At 48.7% G+C, this 15,719-nt stretch overlaps 1 protein-coding gene across 1 annotated transcript in view; it reads right to left on the bottom strand.

The window, feature by feature from the left end:
• Positions 1-490: 490 nt before the first annotated feature.
• Positions 491-15,719, bottom strand: part of SPSB1 (splA/ryanodine receptor domain and SOCS box containing 1) — a 37,277-nt gene continuing 22,048 nt past the window's right edge. Inside the window, exons 2-3 of the mRNA XM_053400870.1 lie at positions 9,287-10,090; positions 491-3,129 (exon numbers count right to left, since the gene is read on the bottom strand). Coding sequence (XP_053256845.1) covers positions 3,002-3,129; positions 9,287-9,980 — 822 coding nt within the window. The 5' untranslated portion in view covers positions 9,981-10,090 and the 3' untranslated portion in view covers positions 491-3,001. The remainder of the gene's footprint in view (positions 3,130-9,286; positions 10,091-15,719) is intronic.

Below are 15,719 nucleotides of genomic sequence, written 5' to 3'. Positions count from 1 at the left end.
TTGCTCGGTCCCTGCTCCTGCCAACCTAGCAGTTCGAAAGCACATCAAAGTGCAAGTAGGTAAATAGGTACTGCTCCAGCGGGAAGGTAAACGGCATTTCTGTGCGCTGCTCTGGTTTGCCAGAAGCGGCTTAGTCATGCTGGCCACATGACCTGGAAGCTGTACGCCAGCTCCCTTGGTCAATAAAGCGAGATGAGTACCGCAACCCCAGAGTCGGCCACGACTGGACCCAATGGTCAGGGGTCCCTTTACCTTTAATGGTTTTTAGAATGTTCCTATTTGATTTTGAATGTTTTTGCTTTGCTTTTGTTTAAATTGTGTATCTGTTGGCCACTCTAGGTTCTTTGGGGAGGAAAGGTGGAATGCAAAATTCATTCATTCAGTCCAGAGGTCACAATATGCATTTTTCCTTCCCCACTGCAGGATCGCAGAACACACAGAAAACTCCCCTTAATTGTGGGGACCATTTGAAATGACAACTACTACTGTCTCAATATTTAATAAATTTTTATTTTTCAATTTGGTTATTGATTATCTACAGTCAATGGGGGACGGAGCAGGTGGGACTAGTGAGAGATTTAAAAACCGTACAAGCCAAATACACCAAGAGGTATAAAGAGGAGATGGGAAGGGTGGTAGAAGACTAGAGAGAAACAAAAACAGGAGAAACGAAAAAAACACACCAAAGAGGTGATGAGGACAATTCCCAGTGTCAGTGGAAAAGACACAAGTAGGATTGGTTTAAAAATCCTCGGCTCTGTACACATTAAAATCCTCTGTGCAATTTGAAAAAGTGTCCCACTTATAACAGTTGACTTTAAAAAGGGAGGCACGTCAAGGTCTCCTCCCAAATCCAAACTTGGCACCAGTTCTGTGCTTCTTAAAAACTAGGCTATTTTCATTTTTAAAAAACCCTACAGCAGCATTTCTTTAAAAAACAAACAAACAAAAAAACCCCAAACAGTCCTCTTCTATACAAAGGGGGGAACCCCCCCCCACAAAAATATATTAACATTTTCTAACAAATAAGCTCATTTGTACCTATACAGAACACACCTGACACAAGTATGGTGAGGGTGGGAAAGTGAGAGGCAGATTTTTTTTCCTCCCCCATAATGGAAAAAAAAATATTGTGCAAATAAACCCCTCTGTGATGGCAGTTCAGAAGCTTTTTGGAGAAGGCTTTCAGGTTGCTCGGATAAAGGAGAACATTTGCTCTTCTAGATGAAAACCTTGTGTGCCTTGCATACGAAGGATGTACTCTTGAGTCTTCAAGGACTGTAGTGTTCACATTGACACTTCCTGCCCTGCACCAAACTGGGGCATGTTTTCTCTCAACAAGATTCAGCTCATTCTGTGCTAAGGTCAATCCACAGCTGGTACTCTAGGGCCACATTCAAAACATCCACTTTGACTACTAGGATATGACTTTCAACAATCACGGCTTCCCATGTCCCCCACCAGAATTTTGGGAACTGTAGTTTATCGAGGGTGCTGCAAGTTGTTAGAAGACCCCTATTTCTCTCCCAGAATGTATTAACCATCATTCCTTCTTCACAAGGAACTCTGGGGATTTTAGCTCTATAACGGGAATGAGGTGGGCAGGTCTTCTAACAACTCTCAGCCCCCTGAACAAACCACAGCTCCCAGAATTATTTGATGGGAGAGATATGACTGTTAAACATGGTAACATCGTGCTTTAAATTTGGCCTGGCAAGATAGCTGTGTTCAGGGACAGGGTGAGGCCAAGATGGAGAATTCTCTTTTGACGAAAAAATAAAATCTGATAGGAGCAGTCACTACAAAGAAAACTATAGTCATTGGCTTGGCCAAATCTTTCTCCATATCCCACCAACAGGACTGGAACGACAATGGTTGTGACCAACATAATGTGATGGGAAGGAGGACTGGCTTAAGAAAGCAGGAGATATACCCAGGCATCACCAGGATTTTAAATCAGGGGTGGCTAAACTGCGGTCCTTCAGATGCTGCTGATGACAACTCCATGCCTATTTTAAACCCATTTTACAGGTCAACTAAACTAAAACCAAGACTTGGCTAAAGAGGGGGAGCTGATGGGAGTATTGCCAAGGAACTCAAGGCAAAGCCAGTCTAGGAGAGCAAATTCTTGAGACTTCATCACTCACAACCGCATCCTAACCCAAGGTGGGCTCTCTAGCTGTTTCACAAGCAGGTATGGGGAACCAGTGGCCCTGCAGATGATGGTTGACTCCCAACGCCCATCAGCTCCAGCCACCGAGGCCAGTGGTCAGGCATGATGGGAGCTGTAGCACAACAACATCCAGATGACCCACAGGGTCTCCAACCCTGAGCTACTGAAGCTTCATCCCATGGTAACCCCCCATATCTCCAACTCCCAAGCTACAGGTTCAAGTGAATTCCCAGAAAAAGAAAAGAAAGGCAAGCAATTTGAGTGGTCTGAAGGCAGAGGCCAACACAGAATCAAAATTAAAGAGGAGCAGGATTCGCATACAGGGCATAAGACATTTCTTTGACACCCACAACGGCTGCCTATTCCAGTATCGTTTAAAAACACATGTCCACACGGAGCAATATTTTTGGTGTCATCATCTTCTCCTTGAAGCGTTGCTGGGCAGGTTTTTTTAAATAAAAAAAGCGAAATCCTCAGGTCCGTGGCAAACCATCTTGTACGCCCATCTGAGCACCTGGTACCTTTAATTCCATCATGTCGACTTCTTGCAACAGAGATCTCTGGAGGGCAGAACATGGCTTTTAAGTAGGTTGGGCTCTTCGAAAGGCATGTATTGTAGGTTTCTCTCCCCGACCCCCTAATTTGGCATAGGGAGAGGGAGTGGATCCAAGCTGGGATCGACTGAAGCAGATTAGGAGAGTGAAAGTTTGATGTATGTCTATATATATATATATATATAATATCCAAGAATACTGTAGTCCACTCAATCCATCTCTCTCTTTTGCTTCTTGCGAGAGTGTCTGTCCATCCTGCCCCAAAATGAGGGGGTCATTGATAGAGAAGGTAGCTCTTCAGGGATTCTGGCAGTGGCAGTGCGTGGATCTCGTTCAAGCGGTCCTTGCCCAGGGCAAGGCGGACGGAGCGCCGGCAAAGGTCCATCAGAGGCAGAGGTTCAGCTGCAGGAGAAGGAAAAAAGAGAGCCAAAGAGCATTAACTGCAGTGCTAAGAATTAAGAATGTACGGTACAAAGCACCCCTTTGCAGCATGCAGAAGACTGAAAGGGGATGCTTATCAGTATAGAATCCAGGGCTGCCTGCACACCATCCATTTAAAGCACATGTCTTCCTCAATAAGAATCCTGGGAACCATAGTTCACCCTTCCCAGAGGTGCAGTTCCCAGCACTCTTCAACTACAATTATTGTCATAAGCAGCAGTACTGATCTACAGTGGTACCTTGGGTTAAGTACTTAATTCGTTCTGGAGGTCCATTCTTAACCTGAAACTATTCTTAACCTGAAGCACCACTTTACCTAATAGGGCCTCCTGCTGCTGCCGTGCCGCTGGAGCACTATTTCTGTTCTCATCCTGAAGCAAAGTTATTAACCTGAAGCACTATTTCTGGGTTAGTGGAGTCTGTAACCTGAAGTGTATGTAACCCGAGGTACAGCTATAGTTCTACAAACACAGCTCCGTCAGAGCCTCGGTACAGGACTACATGTCTTGTTTAATACAGACACACTGTGCGCGCCTGTCTCTTACAAACATTCCACGACAATAATGTTCTCCAAATGTTAATAAAATGAAGAGGATTTCTTCAAGCAGTCTGAAATCTGGCACGGAGCACCCCACACACTGCATGCCAGAAGTTGTCCAAACTTCAGACAAATCTGTTTTGTTTTTTAAAAGAACCCAGCCAAGATACAGCAGTTTAAGAAAACCACGTCCACCCTTCTGCACCCAACACCGTATACAATTGCGCACCTGTGGATGTGGAGCGCATACATAGGCCCCAGGTTTTGCCACATCTGCCTTCCACTAGCCTGGCTCAATCTCTCTTGAATGAAAAGATACTTCCTGCCAGATCTTGTTCTAACCAACAGCCCTGGCCTTCAGAAACACTGATACCCTAAGCTCGGTCTTCAAAATCACTTGCACGTTCAGTTCAGCATGAAGCAAAGCCTCTGGTGTCATTCATTCAGTGTTGCAGAATCTTCTCACAGAGATGGAACAGGTGCCCTCAGCAACTTTTACACCAGAGGTAGCCAATGTGGTACACTTCCAGGTGCGGTTGGACTCCCATCAGTCTCGGCCAGCATGGTCAATGGTCAGGGATGATGGGAGATCATCAATATCTGGAGGGACACCAGCTTGGGTTTTCAGCCTTAGATGGCTGAAAACTCTTCTTATGCAAACAGCTAATGAAAAACCTTTTAAAAGAACACTTAGCTGGCTAATTAATTCTGGCTGTGTGTGTGTCTATACTGCTTTGATTTTTCTAAAGAAATTGCAGTACATATTATAATTATTTTTATAAATAAGAAGATAAATAAAACTACTCAGGATCTCACAGGAGACTGCTTTAAACTGAGTCAGACCATTGGGTCCATCTAGCCAAGCTGTGTCTACACTGACTGCCAGGGTTTTCGGACAGGGTTCTTTGTCAGCTCTACCTGGAGATAGTGGGGACTGAACCACCTGGATGCAAAGCAGGTGCTCTACCACTTGCAACATAGGAAACTGCCTTATTCTGAATCAGATAGTTGATCCATCTAGCTCAGTACTGTCCACACTGACTGGCAGCGGCTTTCCAGGGTTTTCAGAGAAGAGGCATTCGCAGCCGGCACTACCTGGTAATGCTGCTGTGGACTTCTGCATGCAAGGCAAACACGCCACGGAGCTACTGCCCTTCTCAAGACAGGCCCTGGAAAAACATCCCACAACTTTGCAACACATCTTCCCAGCTGGGAGCACTGGCCAATCTCAATCCAGGTAGCATCTTTCTCTCCTGGCAAGGATCTGAGGAAATTTGCATCTTGTTGACTTAAGATTTCCTGAAAAGGAGCCCCACCCTGCTCGCTGACCGACTCTGCATGCAGGACACCTGCATAGGCCCCCCTGCACAGAGCCGACGTCACAGATACGGGCAACAAAAACTCCCTTTTCGTTTGGGCAGAGCCTCAGCGCGGTGACTTACTCCCAGCTGCAATTTCCTCCCCAGACACATTTTCCACTGAGGTAGTTGAAGACGTGAGCCTTGATCACAAGGAAGACCGCCGGCTGGCTTGGAAAACTGGGGGCGGGGGCAGCAGGCAGAGGAAGAGAGAAATGTAACTTCAAACTTCTGGAACGCGAAGTCATTGGTGAAGTCCAAGTGCATTCTGCATCCACCAGGGAAGTTGGAAAGCTCAGCTCGGTGTTCCTCGTCCAGACTATTGAGATCAGTACTGTTTACACCAGGGTTTCCCCAACTTGGCCCTCCAGCTGTTTTTGGACTACAATTCCCATAATCCCTGACTACTGCTAGCTAAGGATGATGGGAGTTGTAGTCCCAAAACAGCTGGAGGACCAAGTGGCTTCCTAGGACAGGCCTAGGCAAACTCGGCCCTCCAGATATTTTAAGACTACAATTCCCATCATCCCTGACCACTGGTCCTGTTAGCTAGGGATGATGGGAGTTTTAGTCCCAAAACATCTGGAGGGCCAAGTCTGTCTATGCCTGCCCTAGGATTTCAGACAGGGAGTCTCTCCCAGCCCTACCTGGAGATGTCATTGCGGACTGGACCTTCTGCATGCAAAACAGATGCTCTACCATCCAGCCAGTCAGAGGGCCCTCTGAATGGGTCCTGAGTGCCTCTCCTTTGTAGGACCAACAAGTTTAGGAAAGGCTGCTCTAGGTTTTGAAAAGAAACAGCCCACACCTCCACAAGAGGTTCCTAATTTCTGCTTGCAGATTGATGCAAGCGTAACTCAAAACACACTTGTGTGCTGACTGCATGGCCATCTCTATTGCACAACTATTGGCGTGCAACAAACCGCCACATGGAGCCTCTCAGTTTGGAAGGCACGGAGGAAAAACAGGTAATGCCTTGGGCTCAGGTGTTGCATAGGCCATGATACAACCAAATGTTAAAAGGGTCTGTGACAGCCATGACCTGCTAAACCTGTAGCTTGAATGTTATTTTGCCAAGAAGCCCCCATTCTAGGCTGCGGCAGGAGAATCCTTCAGTCTAAAGGCTATGGCAATGTTCCGTATTTTTCGCTCTATAAGACGCACTTTTTCCCTCCTAAAAAGTAAGGGAAAATGTGTGTGCGTCTTATGGAGCGAATGCAGGCTGCGTGGCTAAGCCAGAAGCCAGAACAGGGAGAAGGAGCGCTGCGCAGCGCTCTGTCTCGCTGTTCTAGCTTTGGGCTTTGCTGTGCAAAGCCTCCGCAAGGCAGCGGGATGAAGGCACCCAGTGCCCTGCAGAGGCTTCGCGCAAAGCTAGACCAGCTAGAGGCACCGCTGCGCAGCGCTCCCTCTAGCTATTCTGGCTTTTGGATAGCTCCCGCGAAGCCTCCGTAGGGCAGCGGGAGGAGGCTTTGCGCGGCTCTTGCGGGAAGTGGGGGCTCTGTCCCTTCCCCCACCTCCCAGAAAAGTCCCCAAGAACCGCGCTCCCTTTAAAGAACACGCGGTTCTTGCGGGAGATGGGGGAAGGTACAGAGTACCCTCTTACCTGTACGCAGCCTCTTCCAGGCAGGGGGAGCCTTCATCCCGCTATCCCAGCGGCTATCCCAGAAGCCAGATCCCTCTTGCTGTTCTGGCTTCTGGGATTCAGAATTTTTTTTTCTTGTTTCCACCCCCCCAACTAGGTGCGTCTTATTGTCTGGTGCGTCCTATAGAGCGAAAAATACGGTAACCTGCAGGCAAATGAATAGATCCAGCTAGATCCAGCCATATACGTTTCCCTCCCCCCCCCCCAGCAGCTGCCTCTTCTAGATCGAGAAGGCCAGTGTTGCAATACTAGTCAACTGCAGAACAGGCCGTCCTGTCCTGATAACCTCAACTTCTTGGAAGAAGAGAAACAACTTACTAGCCCCGAAGGCTGCAGAGAGCTGCTGGAGCAGTACTGGGAGCCAGGTGAACAAACTCAGTAGAATTTCTAGGGGCAGGAATTCAGCGCCAGGTTTAGGCCTGGGGCAGCTCTTCATAGTCAGAAAGAGACTCTGCACAAACACTCAGACTTACGCAAACTGGGTTAAAATACAAAGAGAAGGTTTTCCCCATAAAGCCCAGGTTCTCTTAGTGCAGAATATGGACTACCTTCTCTTCCAATACTTACATTTTATTTCTTTTTAAAAGCCCTTGCTGGCTAGGGAAAGAAAGGCCTAAGTGGCATTATCTTTTTTTACAAAGCCATCCAAGTTGGTGGCAGTCATTGCCTCCAGTGGGAGTGAGTTCCACAGTTTAACTATGCACCACCTGAAGGATTCAGTTTTGTTTCTTAAGAGAGGGCAATAAGATCTGGGCTTGAGAAGGCAGGGGAAGCTTTGGGTGTGTGCTCCATCAGGCTGCTAAGTCTACACTTTGCATCTAAAAGCCAGCTGTGTTGGCAAACCCATTTCTGGGGTGGGGGGATTCTGGAGAAGACACCAAAACCAGGAATGTGCAATGTGCAACATATGAAACAACGGCTCTTGAGCCTGAGAGTGCCTTGCTGGTTGTCAAAATTGAGCTTACTTCAAGAATGTAAGAAGAGTCTGCTAGATGAGGCCAATGGCCCGTCTAGTCCAGCATCCTGTTCTCACAGCGGCCAATAAGATGGAAAGCTGCAAGCAAGACTCCAGCACAAGAGCAAACCCCCTCCTGTAGTTTCCAGCATCTGGAGGGCCCCAGTGATCATAGTTTCTTCCAACCTGGGGCCCTCCAGATGCTTTGGATTCCAGTTGTCAATGTTCTGAGCACCACCTCCTGGACCAGGCGCAAGGCATACCCACTCATGCAGAGATGAGACAGGCAGCCTCTTCTGGGGGAATGGGCAGTCTTGCATGCTGCACTTCTGTGTCGGGGGTTACTGAAGGAGTCAGGCATTGGTCAATCAGAGTGCCAAGCAGAAGCATCTACACTTGAACCCAGAAGTTGCTGATCCACACAAAGTGAGGCCAGAACAGGTAATCACGCAGGGAGGCAGTGGGCCACCTCGCCTGCTGCTGGGTACTTTGGGATCACAGAAACATCCTCCACTTGGAACATTTGGGTAGTTCCCTAGTCCATATGAACCTGTACTTCAGTTCTACCTGCCCTTCTTAACTGCCATTTTCACAAAGAGACGCTAAAGCAATGAACTGCGTGGGTTTCACTTAGCAAAAGGAAGTGAGCTGGTCTTTTAATCACTTTTCAACAGGGCCTGCTTAGGTGTTCCTGGGATGCCTCTGCCTGCCATGTCTCCTCTGAACAACAGGCGCAAAGGAGGATGCTGGGATAGCCCTGTAAAACTTCACTTAAAAGGGGGTTCTCCACTGGGGTGGTGGGGCAGCTGGGTAGGTGGGGAGGAGGAAGCGAGGAACACCACCCCTCCTGCAATCTGTGCCCACTTCCGTTTTGAGAAACAGGTTCCCTTGCCAAGTACACACACATTTGCAAATTGCATGGGACTAATAAAACACAGGAATGTGCCACTAAAGTGTTTGCAGCTGGGAGAAACCAGAGACAGACAACAGAAGGTGTCACACACCACAGGGAGAAGATAGGCTAAAAAGGACTAGAGGCGACCAGGCCAGATATTTTTCACTGAGTCATTTTCAAAAGCTGTGACTCAGCACAAAGCCCCACTTATTCTTAACAGGAATTTAGATAAGCAGACAAGTGTCTGGCCTGTTGCACTTTTTTAAAAGCATACATGCATTCACAGAAACTTATGGAGGACCCAGGGAGGATAGCTCCGTGGAAAACCTCCAGACCTGGAGTCCCCTAAGTTCTTGATTTTAATTCTGAGTCAGAATGGGAGGCTTACTTACCCTCAACAGATTAATTTCTAAAGTGTTGAAGAGAAGGAGGAAGGGAATTACCTGCCCTCTGAAAAGCCACACACAATCGCCTGGCTTAGAGGTAGACCAGCCCAGAGTAATGCATCACTCAGAGATGCAACAGGCACCCTCCCGCTCCAAAGGCAGCATAAATGCCTACAACTGGGAGTAACTAGACGACCCAGGGCTACCTAATGCAGAAAGGTGACAAAATTACTCAGCAGGTGGAAAGACTGAAAAGTGGCAACCCTAGAACAGTGACTCAGACACAGGAGCCAATTCAGACTCTCAAATCCAGGTAGGAAAAATGAAGGAGAGAGAATACGTACGGTCAAGCCCATTCAAGTAGCGCATCCTAATTTCACAGTGGCCCCACACGGCGCTCACGACCGGATACAGTTTTTTCCCTTTGAGTCCCCGGAAAGCAACCCCCATGTACTGTCCGTCCACGATGAAACTCAAGGTCCCATCGTCCATGTCCAGCACCACCAAAAACGAGTCTGGCACGATGAAAGTCTCGTCGGCCTCCAAGAAGGCCGGGTACGTCTTGCTGGGCTGGTTCTTCCCGTCGTGGTACAGCCGGTTCCGCCCGAGGTCCCACCCCCACGACTCGTGGTTGTTCCCGATGAGCGTCGTGTACCCCACCGAGTGCAGGGGGGCATCCGCCGTGGCCACGCCGACCACCGCGTGCGTGCCGCGCTGCCTCATCGCCCAGGTGATCTGCCAGACGTGGAGACCCCGCGTGTAGCCCACCTTGCCCCGAATGGCATCCGTGCTCTGGGCCACCGGATGCCGGTGAAATATGAGCTTGTCGTCCTCCTTCACAAAGACGTTGAGTGAGCGGTCATCGTTGTTCCATGAGTGCAGCAGCTGAATCTCATAGGAGACGGCGGGCATGTCTAGGAGGAGGTCCAATCGGGCTGGCTTGCAGTAATCCAGCCCCTGGAGCTCGTGTTTCAGGGGCCTGTAGGCCGGGTCCCTCATATCCACAGTCTTTATCCCGCCGGTGACTTTCTGCCCCATCTTTACCGTCTATTAATAGGCACCCAAAGCAGGCTCATCAATCGCGCTGGCCGTGCACGGGTGTCATTCAAGCACTCACAGGTTGCTGCGAGAGATCCTGTCAGAATCGCCTAATGGATGGAAAGGAGAAAAACAAGAAGCGGGGAAGAAGAGTTAAACATTAAAAATTCACACATGGGAGGCTGTGCGATGGGAGGCTCCACAGAATCCGTTTGGCTTGCTGGAGGAGATAAAGGACGCCGACACAACAGTAGAGGAAAAGCAAGCACGGGACAACCATCCTATGAGAAGGCTTGGCGGGTTCTAGGCCGGCAACTTGAATCATGTTTCCTCAACACAGAAGGCTGGCGAGGTTCCACATTCTGAAAATAAGACTCTGATTGTCATACGGCCTTGTTGCCCAAGGGAAGCCTGGGAGTAGAGTTGCGTGTCGCCTAGCAACCTTAGGGTAGCTTGACCCTCACTCTTCCCCCTGCCCCAGACTCCCAAGATTTATTATTTACTTATTTATTACATGGGCCAGTGTGGTGCAGTGGTTAGAGTGTCGGACGAGGACCTGGGAGACCAGAGTTCAAGTTGCCTAGTCGGCCATGAAGCTCATTTGATGTAATCCTGAGCCATTCTCTTAGCTGAACCTACCCTCAGAGAGTTGTTGCGAGGGCAAAATGGAAGAGGAAAAACTATGTGTACCACTTTGAGCTCCTTGGAGGAAAGGGTTGACATATATGAAATATTATTCTTAATAACAACAGGGTCTGGAGCCATAAAAAGCTTTACTATTTCAAAACCAACGCTTTTTAAAGTCCCTAATACCCCCCCAAATTTCATCACCATAACATGGACAGAGGCTAATGGGATTACAAACATCAATGAGTCAACTAGGAGGACCCTCGACCACTGGTCTCATTTTTAATTTTTTTGCAAACGCAGGAAAAGTTGGGGGGATATTACAATTATTTCATCCCAGCCAGTAGCCCCTTGGAAGAATTCACAAGCAGCAAAATGGCAAAATTAGCAGGAAAACAAACACATCGGAGTGTTCGTAGTTTCACATTCCATCCGTGCTTGGCAAAAAGAATCCCAAAATGTTAGTGGAAATCCAAGGGAGCGGGGGGAGAGTTTGTGTGGGGAAAAACAGAGTAAGATAATCAAAATACACACACCCTGTTTTGCGTCTCCAGAATGACCCGCGTTAGATCAAGAAAGATCAGAAGGGAGCCGCTCTATAAGAGTCGTGAAACTCTTAAGCGAAGAAGTTCTGATTCCCTTAAGGAAAATGCAGAGGACAGGCTCCAAGATATGACCATCTTGTAGCAGTGGCTCAGGAGAGTCACCCTCACTCACACTCATCCTCAGAGAAGTACCACGAAATCTACATTCCAGTTTGCTTTATAACAAGGGATCTTCTGTAATATGGCAAAGAAGCCGGGTCCACTGTGGGGTTTTTGTTTTGTTTTTGAGAGGGGGGTAGGTGGGGGGGGGGAGGCAGAAGAGATGGCGAAAACATTTGAAATAATAATAATAATAAGGGTGGGAACTCGCTTTCTAAGAAAAAAAATGTTTTAAACATTTCCTGGAATGAGGCAATCTCCCAGAAAGGCTGCCAGGTGCAGTCATAACCGTTACTCATGATCAGGATTTCGCTTGGCATGGAAAAAAAATGGTAGGGAGAGTGAATCAGACCTTGTGTCAAGCACACACACAGAATTATACATATATATATTATACACACAAACACTTTATAGGCACCCTGGCTTGGAAAAGGTATATACACCACCAGCAACATAAAGAAGAGGTAAAGCTGATCATTTGATTATTTTTGAGCCTGAGGGCCACATTACTTTTTTGGCAACCTTCCGAGGGCCACGTCCCATTGGTGGGCGGAGCCAGGGGCAAAAGTGGGTGGAGCAAGAATGTGGATTCTACCTTTGCACAATAATCAGGTTTAAACACCCCCCCCCAAAAAAAACCCTTCTCCATATACTGTACAGACAAGAGGCATGATCAGAGCTCAGGCAAAAACAAACAAACTCAAGGACAAGATGTAAATCAGTGCCAGAAAGGCGGTGTGGCCCTGGGAGAGAAAAAGACAGCTGGAGGGCCGGATATGGCCCATGGGCCTGAAACAACTCACCCTGGCACTGTGAATAAAACAGGAAAAATACAGCATTACCTATTCCATTTTGCACAAGCCAAAAGCTGGCTCAACAGGCTTCCAGAAGAAGGCCTCAGTTCATCATCATCATCACCCTCTTTTGTCCTCTCCACAGCTCCAGGAACCAGAAAGCAACATCTGAAGAATGAGATCACGCCAAGACAGGAAGGTGGCCTGCAGCTAATTGGACACCTCCGATGCCTCTTTCTCTCTTGGACAGAGGCGTAACCGCAGAGCAGCTGGGCTGGCAGCAGCTCAGACAGAGCTCTCTAATTAAAGGGGAAACTGAGCACACGCCACCCCCTGCCAAAAGGAGCCGGTCTGGGCACAGTTCGGCCAAAAGGGGAAGCAATGCAGACGTGCGCTCCAAGGAGGCGCTCTTGCACACTTGTGGGGATGACGAGTCTTACGCAGACAACCAGGTGCGTGTTTTAGCAACACACAAGGTCACAAATTGTTCCTCCTCTAGGTATCATTCAATATTGCTTTTATTTCAGCTGCCAGTCGCTTGTTGTACAACAAGGTGTCCAAGAGACTAGCAACATATTTTAAGCGGTGCGCATAATTTAGGAGGAGCTGACAAAAACAACACAATGCATAAAGAAGGACTGCAACTTAGTGGTAGTGCATCAGAGGTCCCAGGTTTGATCCCCAGCATCTCCAGGTAGTGCCCCTGTCTGAAACACAGGAGAGCTGCTGCCAGCCAGTGTTGACAATACTGAGCTAGGTGGATCAGCGGTCTGATCATAGCTGTCAACTTACAGATTTGAAAATAAGGGACCAGCAGCCTCGAAAATAAGGGATCAGCAGCCAAAATAAGGGATTTTAGACAAACAGCGGCCAAACGAAGCCTCAAGTGGTGGTTCCCATAGCGGAGCAACAAGGCAAAGGGAATGCAGCAAGGAAAACCACCGTCACCTCTGTGCTGGGAAGCGCTGAGCAAAGGCGAGTCCCCAGGCAACGCGGCCGATTTGATCGGCACAAGGCATGCAAGCTCCACCCCCCAGTCGTTCTTAGACTCCTTATTGGGTGAGCAACACAGCCAAGCAACACAGTTGGAGCCTCCCTCCTCCCTGGCTGGCTGGCTGGGAGGGAGGGAGAGGAGCTGCTTCCTTTGAAACCCGGGAAATTTAAGGGACATCATCAATAAGGGACAGCAGCGGGACATGGCGCTGGGATAAGGGACTGTCCCGTCAAATAAGCGACGCTTGACAGCTATGGGTCTGATAAGGCAGCTTCCTATGACACAACACAACCACACCTACCCACCCTGCATCACAGCATTACAAAGGTTTGGCAGCACACTATGTACCTGGTTGCGAAAAGATGTTCACCCAGGTTCACCCACTTGAGCCTTACTGGGAAGAGAGTTTCACACATGGGGGACACCACCAAGAAGGCCCGGTCCCTTGTCATCCTCCCCTACAGATGCACTTTGGGAGAGGGATTTCTGTTCCAGTAGTGCTTGATTTTGATGCTGGCTGCTCACAGGGCCCACTGTATTGCTAAATTCTCTCTTCAGGATCTTTAGAGGGTGAGAGAGACAGAGAGGGCCTCTCCAAGACATCTCTCCTGCAAACAGCCATTACTCATTCTTGATTCAGAAGAGTCTGGCAAGACGAAGGGGAGAAGCATGATCTCTCCCCTCCCCGACACTGCCAACCCAGTAACGGAAGCAGCTCCACCGAGCTGGTTTTGGTGGTTAAGCCTGGCTGAGATGCTTCCTTTGAAAGCAAAAAAAACCCCAAACCCCACCCCCACAACAACAACAAAACTCTCCAACACACCCTGAACTAAATCCTCGGTGACAGAGAAGCTCACACAGTCAGCCACAGAAATCAGCAATCTGATCGCTACTAGGTGTGCTGCAACTGAGGAACAATTTAAATCTCTCTTAAAAAGCAAGAAGTACAATCAGACTGACAAGGCTGCCCATTGCACCTCTGCACGAATTGCTGTTCCTGGATATTGCACATCTTTCCAATCAGCATTCGCTGATGCTGCGACGGCAAATTCCACCCCCACAGCTCCGCACTGGATCAATTGCAACCAATACTGTACATAAAGTTACCTGTGGAGAGGTGGCTGCCTGTTGCCCCTCAGTATGAGTCACTGCTCTTGCCTCTTACAGAGGCACGGTTTTACTTTTTGTCGCATGGGGCACCCACAATTTTGGTCAAAGCCCTTCTGCAACTATCAAGGGTAGTGGTGCTGCAGTATATCCTGTTATACTCTTGGGGGTCAGGAACGCCCCACAAGAATAAAAGGAAGATCCAGGGTGGATGAGCCAGGCAGAATTTTCAATTCAGGTTATTTTTATTGGGTCCCCATCGGGGTCGCCAGCCCATCGCCCGTGGAGGCTTCGAGGGGTGCCCTAAGTGGGGCCTTAGTTTGACTTTTAGCCTTTCCCCCAGAATTCCTTTGTTGAAATGAGAGCTTTTTGGGACAGTTCCGGGAATCTTATGAAGCGGATTAAGCAACGCTTGTCCAAACAGCAGACAAAAACCCTGCCCAGGCTAAGCCAGGAAACTTCAAAAAGGAAAGTCCCCTGTTATGAGAGCCCCTTCCAAATACAAACTTTAACAGCCAAAAATTTTTTTGCGGGGTGGGTGGGCAGGGAGAGGAGTGATTGCGAGATTTGTTTGGCAAGGGGCAGTAGTCCTCAAGGATCGCTTCAAATATTTCCAAACCTCGTAGCTCAGTTGGTTACAGCATGGTGATGACAACACCAAAGTTGCAAGTTTGATCCCCCTATGGGACAAGCTGCATATCCCTGCATTTGCAGAGGGTTGGACTAGATGATCCTCAGGGACCCATGGCACCTGGGGAATTTCACAAACTGCCCACCAAATGATGCTGGTGGGGATTGACCCTGGGACCTTCTGCATGCAAAGCAGATGCTCTACCATTAAGCTACAGCCCTTCTCTTATAATATAGGAGCATAGAAGCTGCCTTAATACCAAGTCAGACCACCTAGCTCAGTTTTGTCTGCACTGACTGGCAGGTGTACAATGACAGGAGGGGACACAGCCATCCCAGGTGAGGCCTCACAACAGGTTCGCATAACAGTGCCGTGTTATTTTCAATCCTGAACATGGAATTTGCTATGAGGATTCTAGGAGAAGCCAGGAAGCAAGACTCAAGCAAAGCAGTGTGTCCGGGAACTGCCATCAGCTCAGAGGCGAGAGGTGGAAGGGCAGTTGTGTTACAGGGAGCCTCCGAAGATCTTGCGAGGCAGTTCTTCCTCTGGCGAGGAGGGAAGCCCCCCTCCAGTGGGGAGGGGGTGCAGGGATCAGAAGATGCTAGGGAGAGCCTCAACTCCGAGCCTGAGCAAAGCGGAAGGGAGGAAAGTCCCCCTTTGCCAGCGCCCACTCTGCGCAGTAGGTTTGGGCGCAGAGAGGGGAGGAGAAGGACGGGGGTCACACGACTGTTATGTTGGGGAAGGTATAAGGACCGCCTACTCCCAGATTCTGCTAGCGACTGAGAAGACATGGACTTGCGACGCTCTGCAATGTAAATAGTTTGTACAGATAATAAAGCCTGGAAAAGACAGGTTGGAGTCTTGCCGGTTTGCTCTTGAGCA

This window comes from Podarcis raffonei, chromosome 8 (assembly GCF_027172205.1).
Source record: "Podarcis raffonei isolate rPodRaf1 chromosome 8, rPodRaf1.pri, whole genome shotgun sequence".
In the NCBI taxonomy this organism is placed as follows: Eukaryota; Metazoa; Chordata; class Lepidosauria; order Squamata; family Lacertidae; genus Podarcis; species Podarcis raffonei.
The sequence above is the reverse complement of the archived record's forward strand: the minus strand, read 5'-3'. Positions and strand labels throughout refer to the sequence as shown.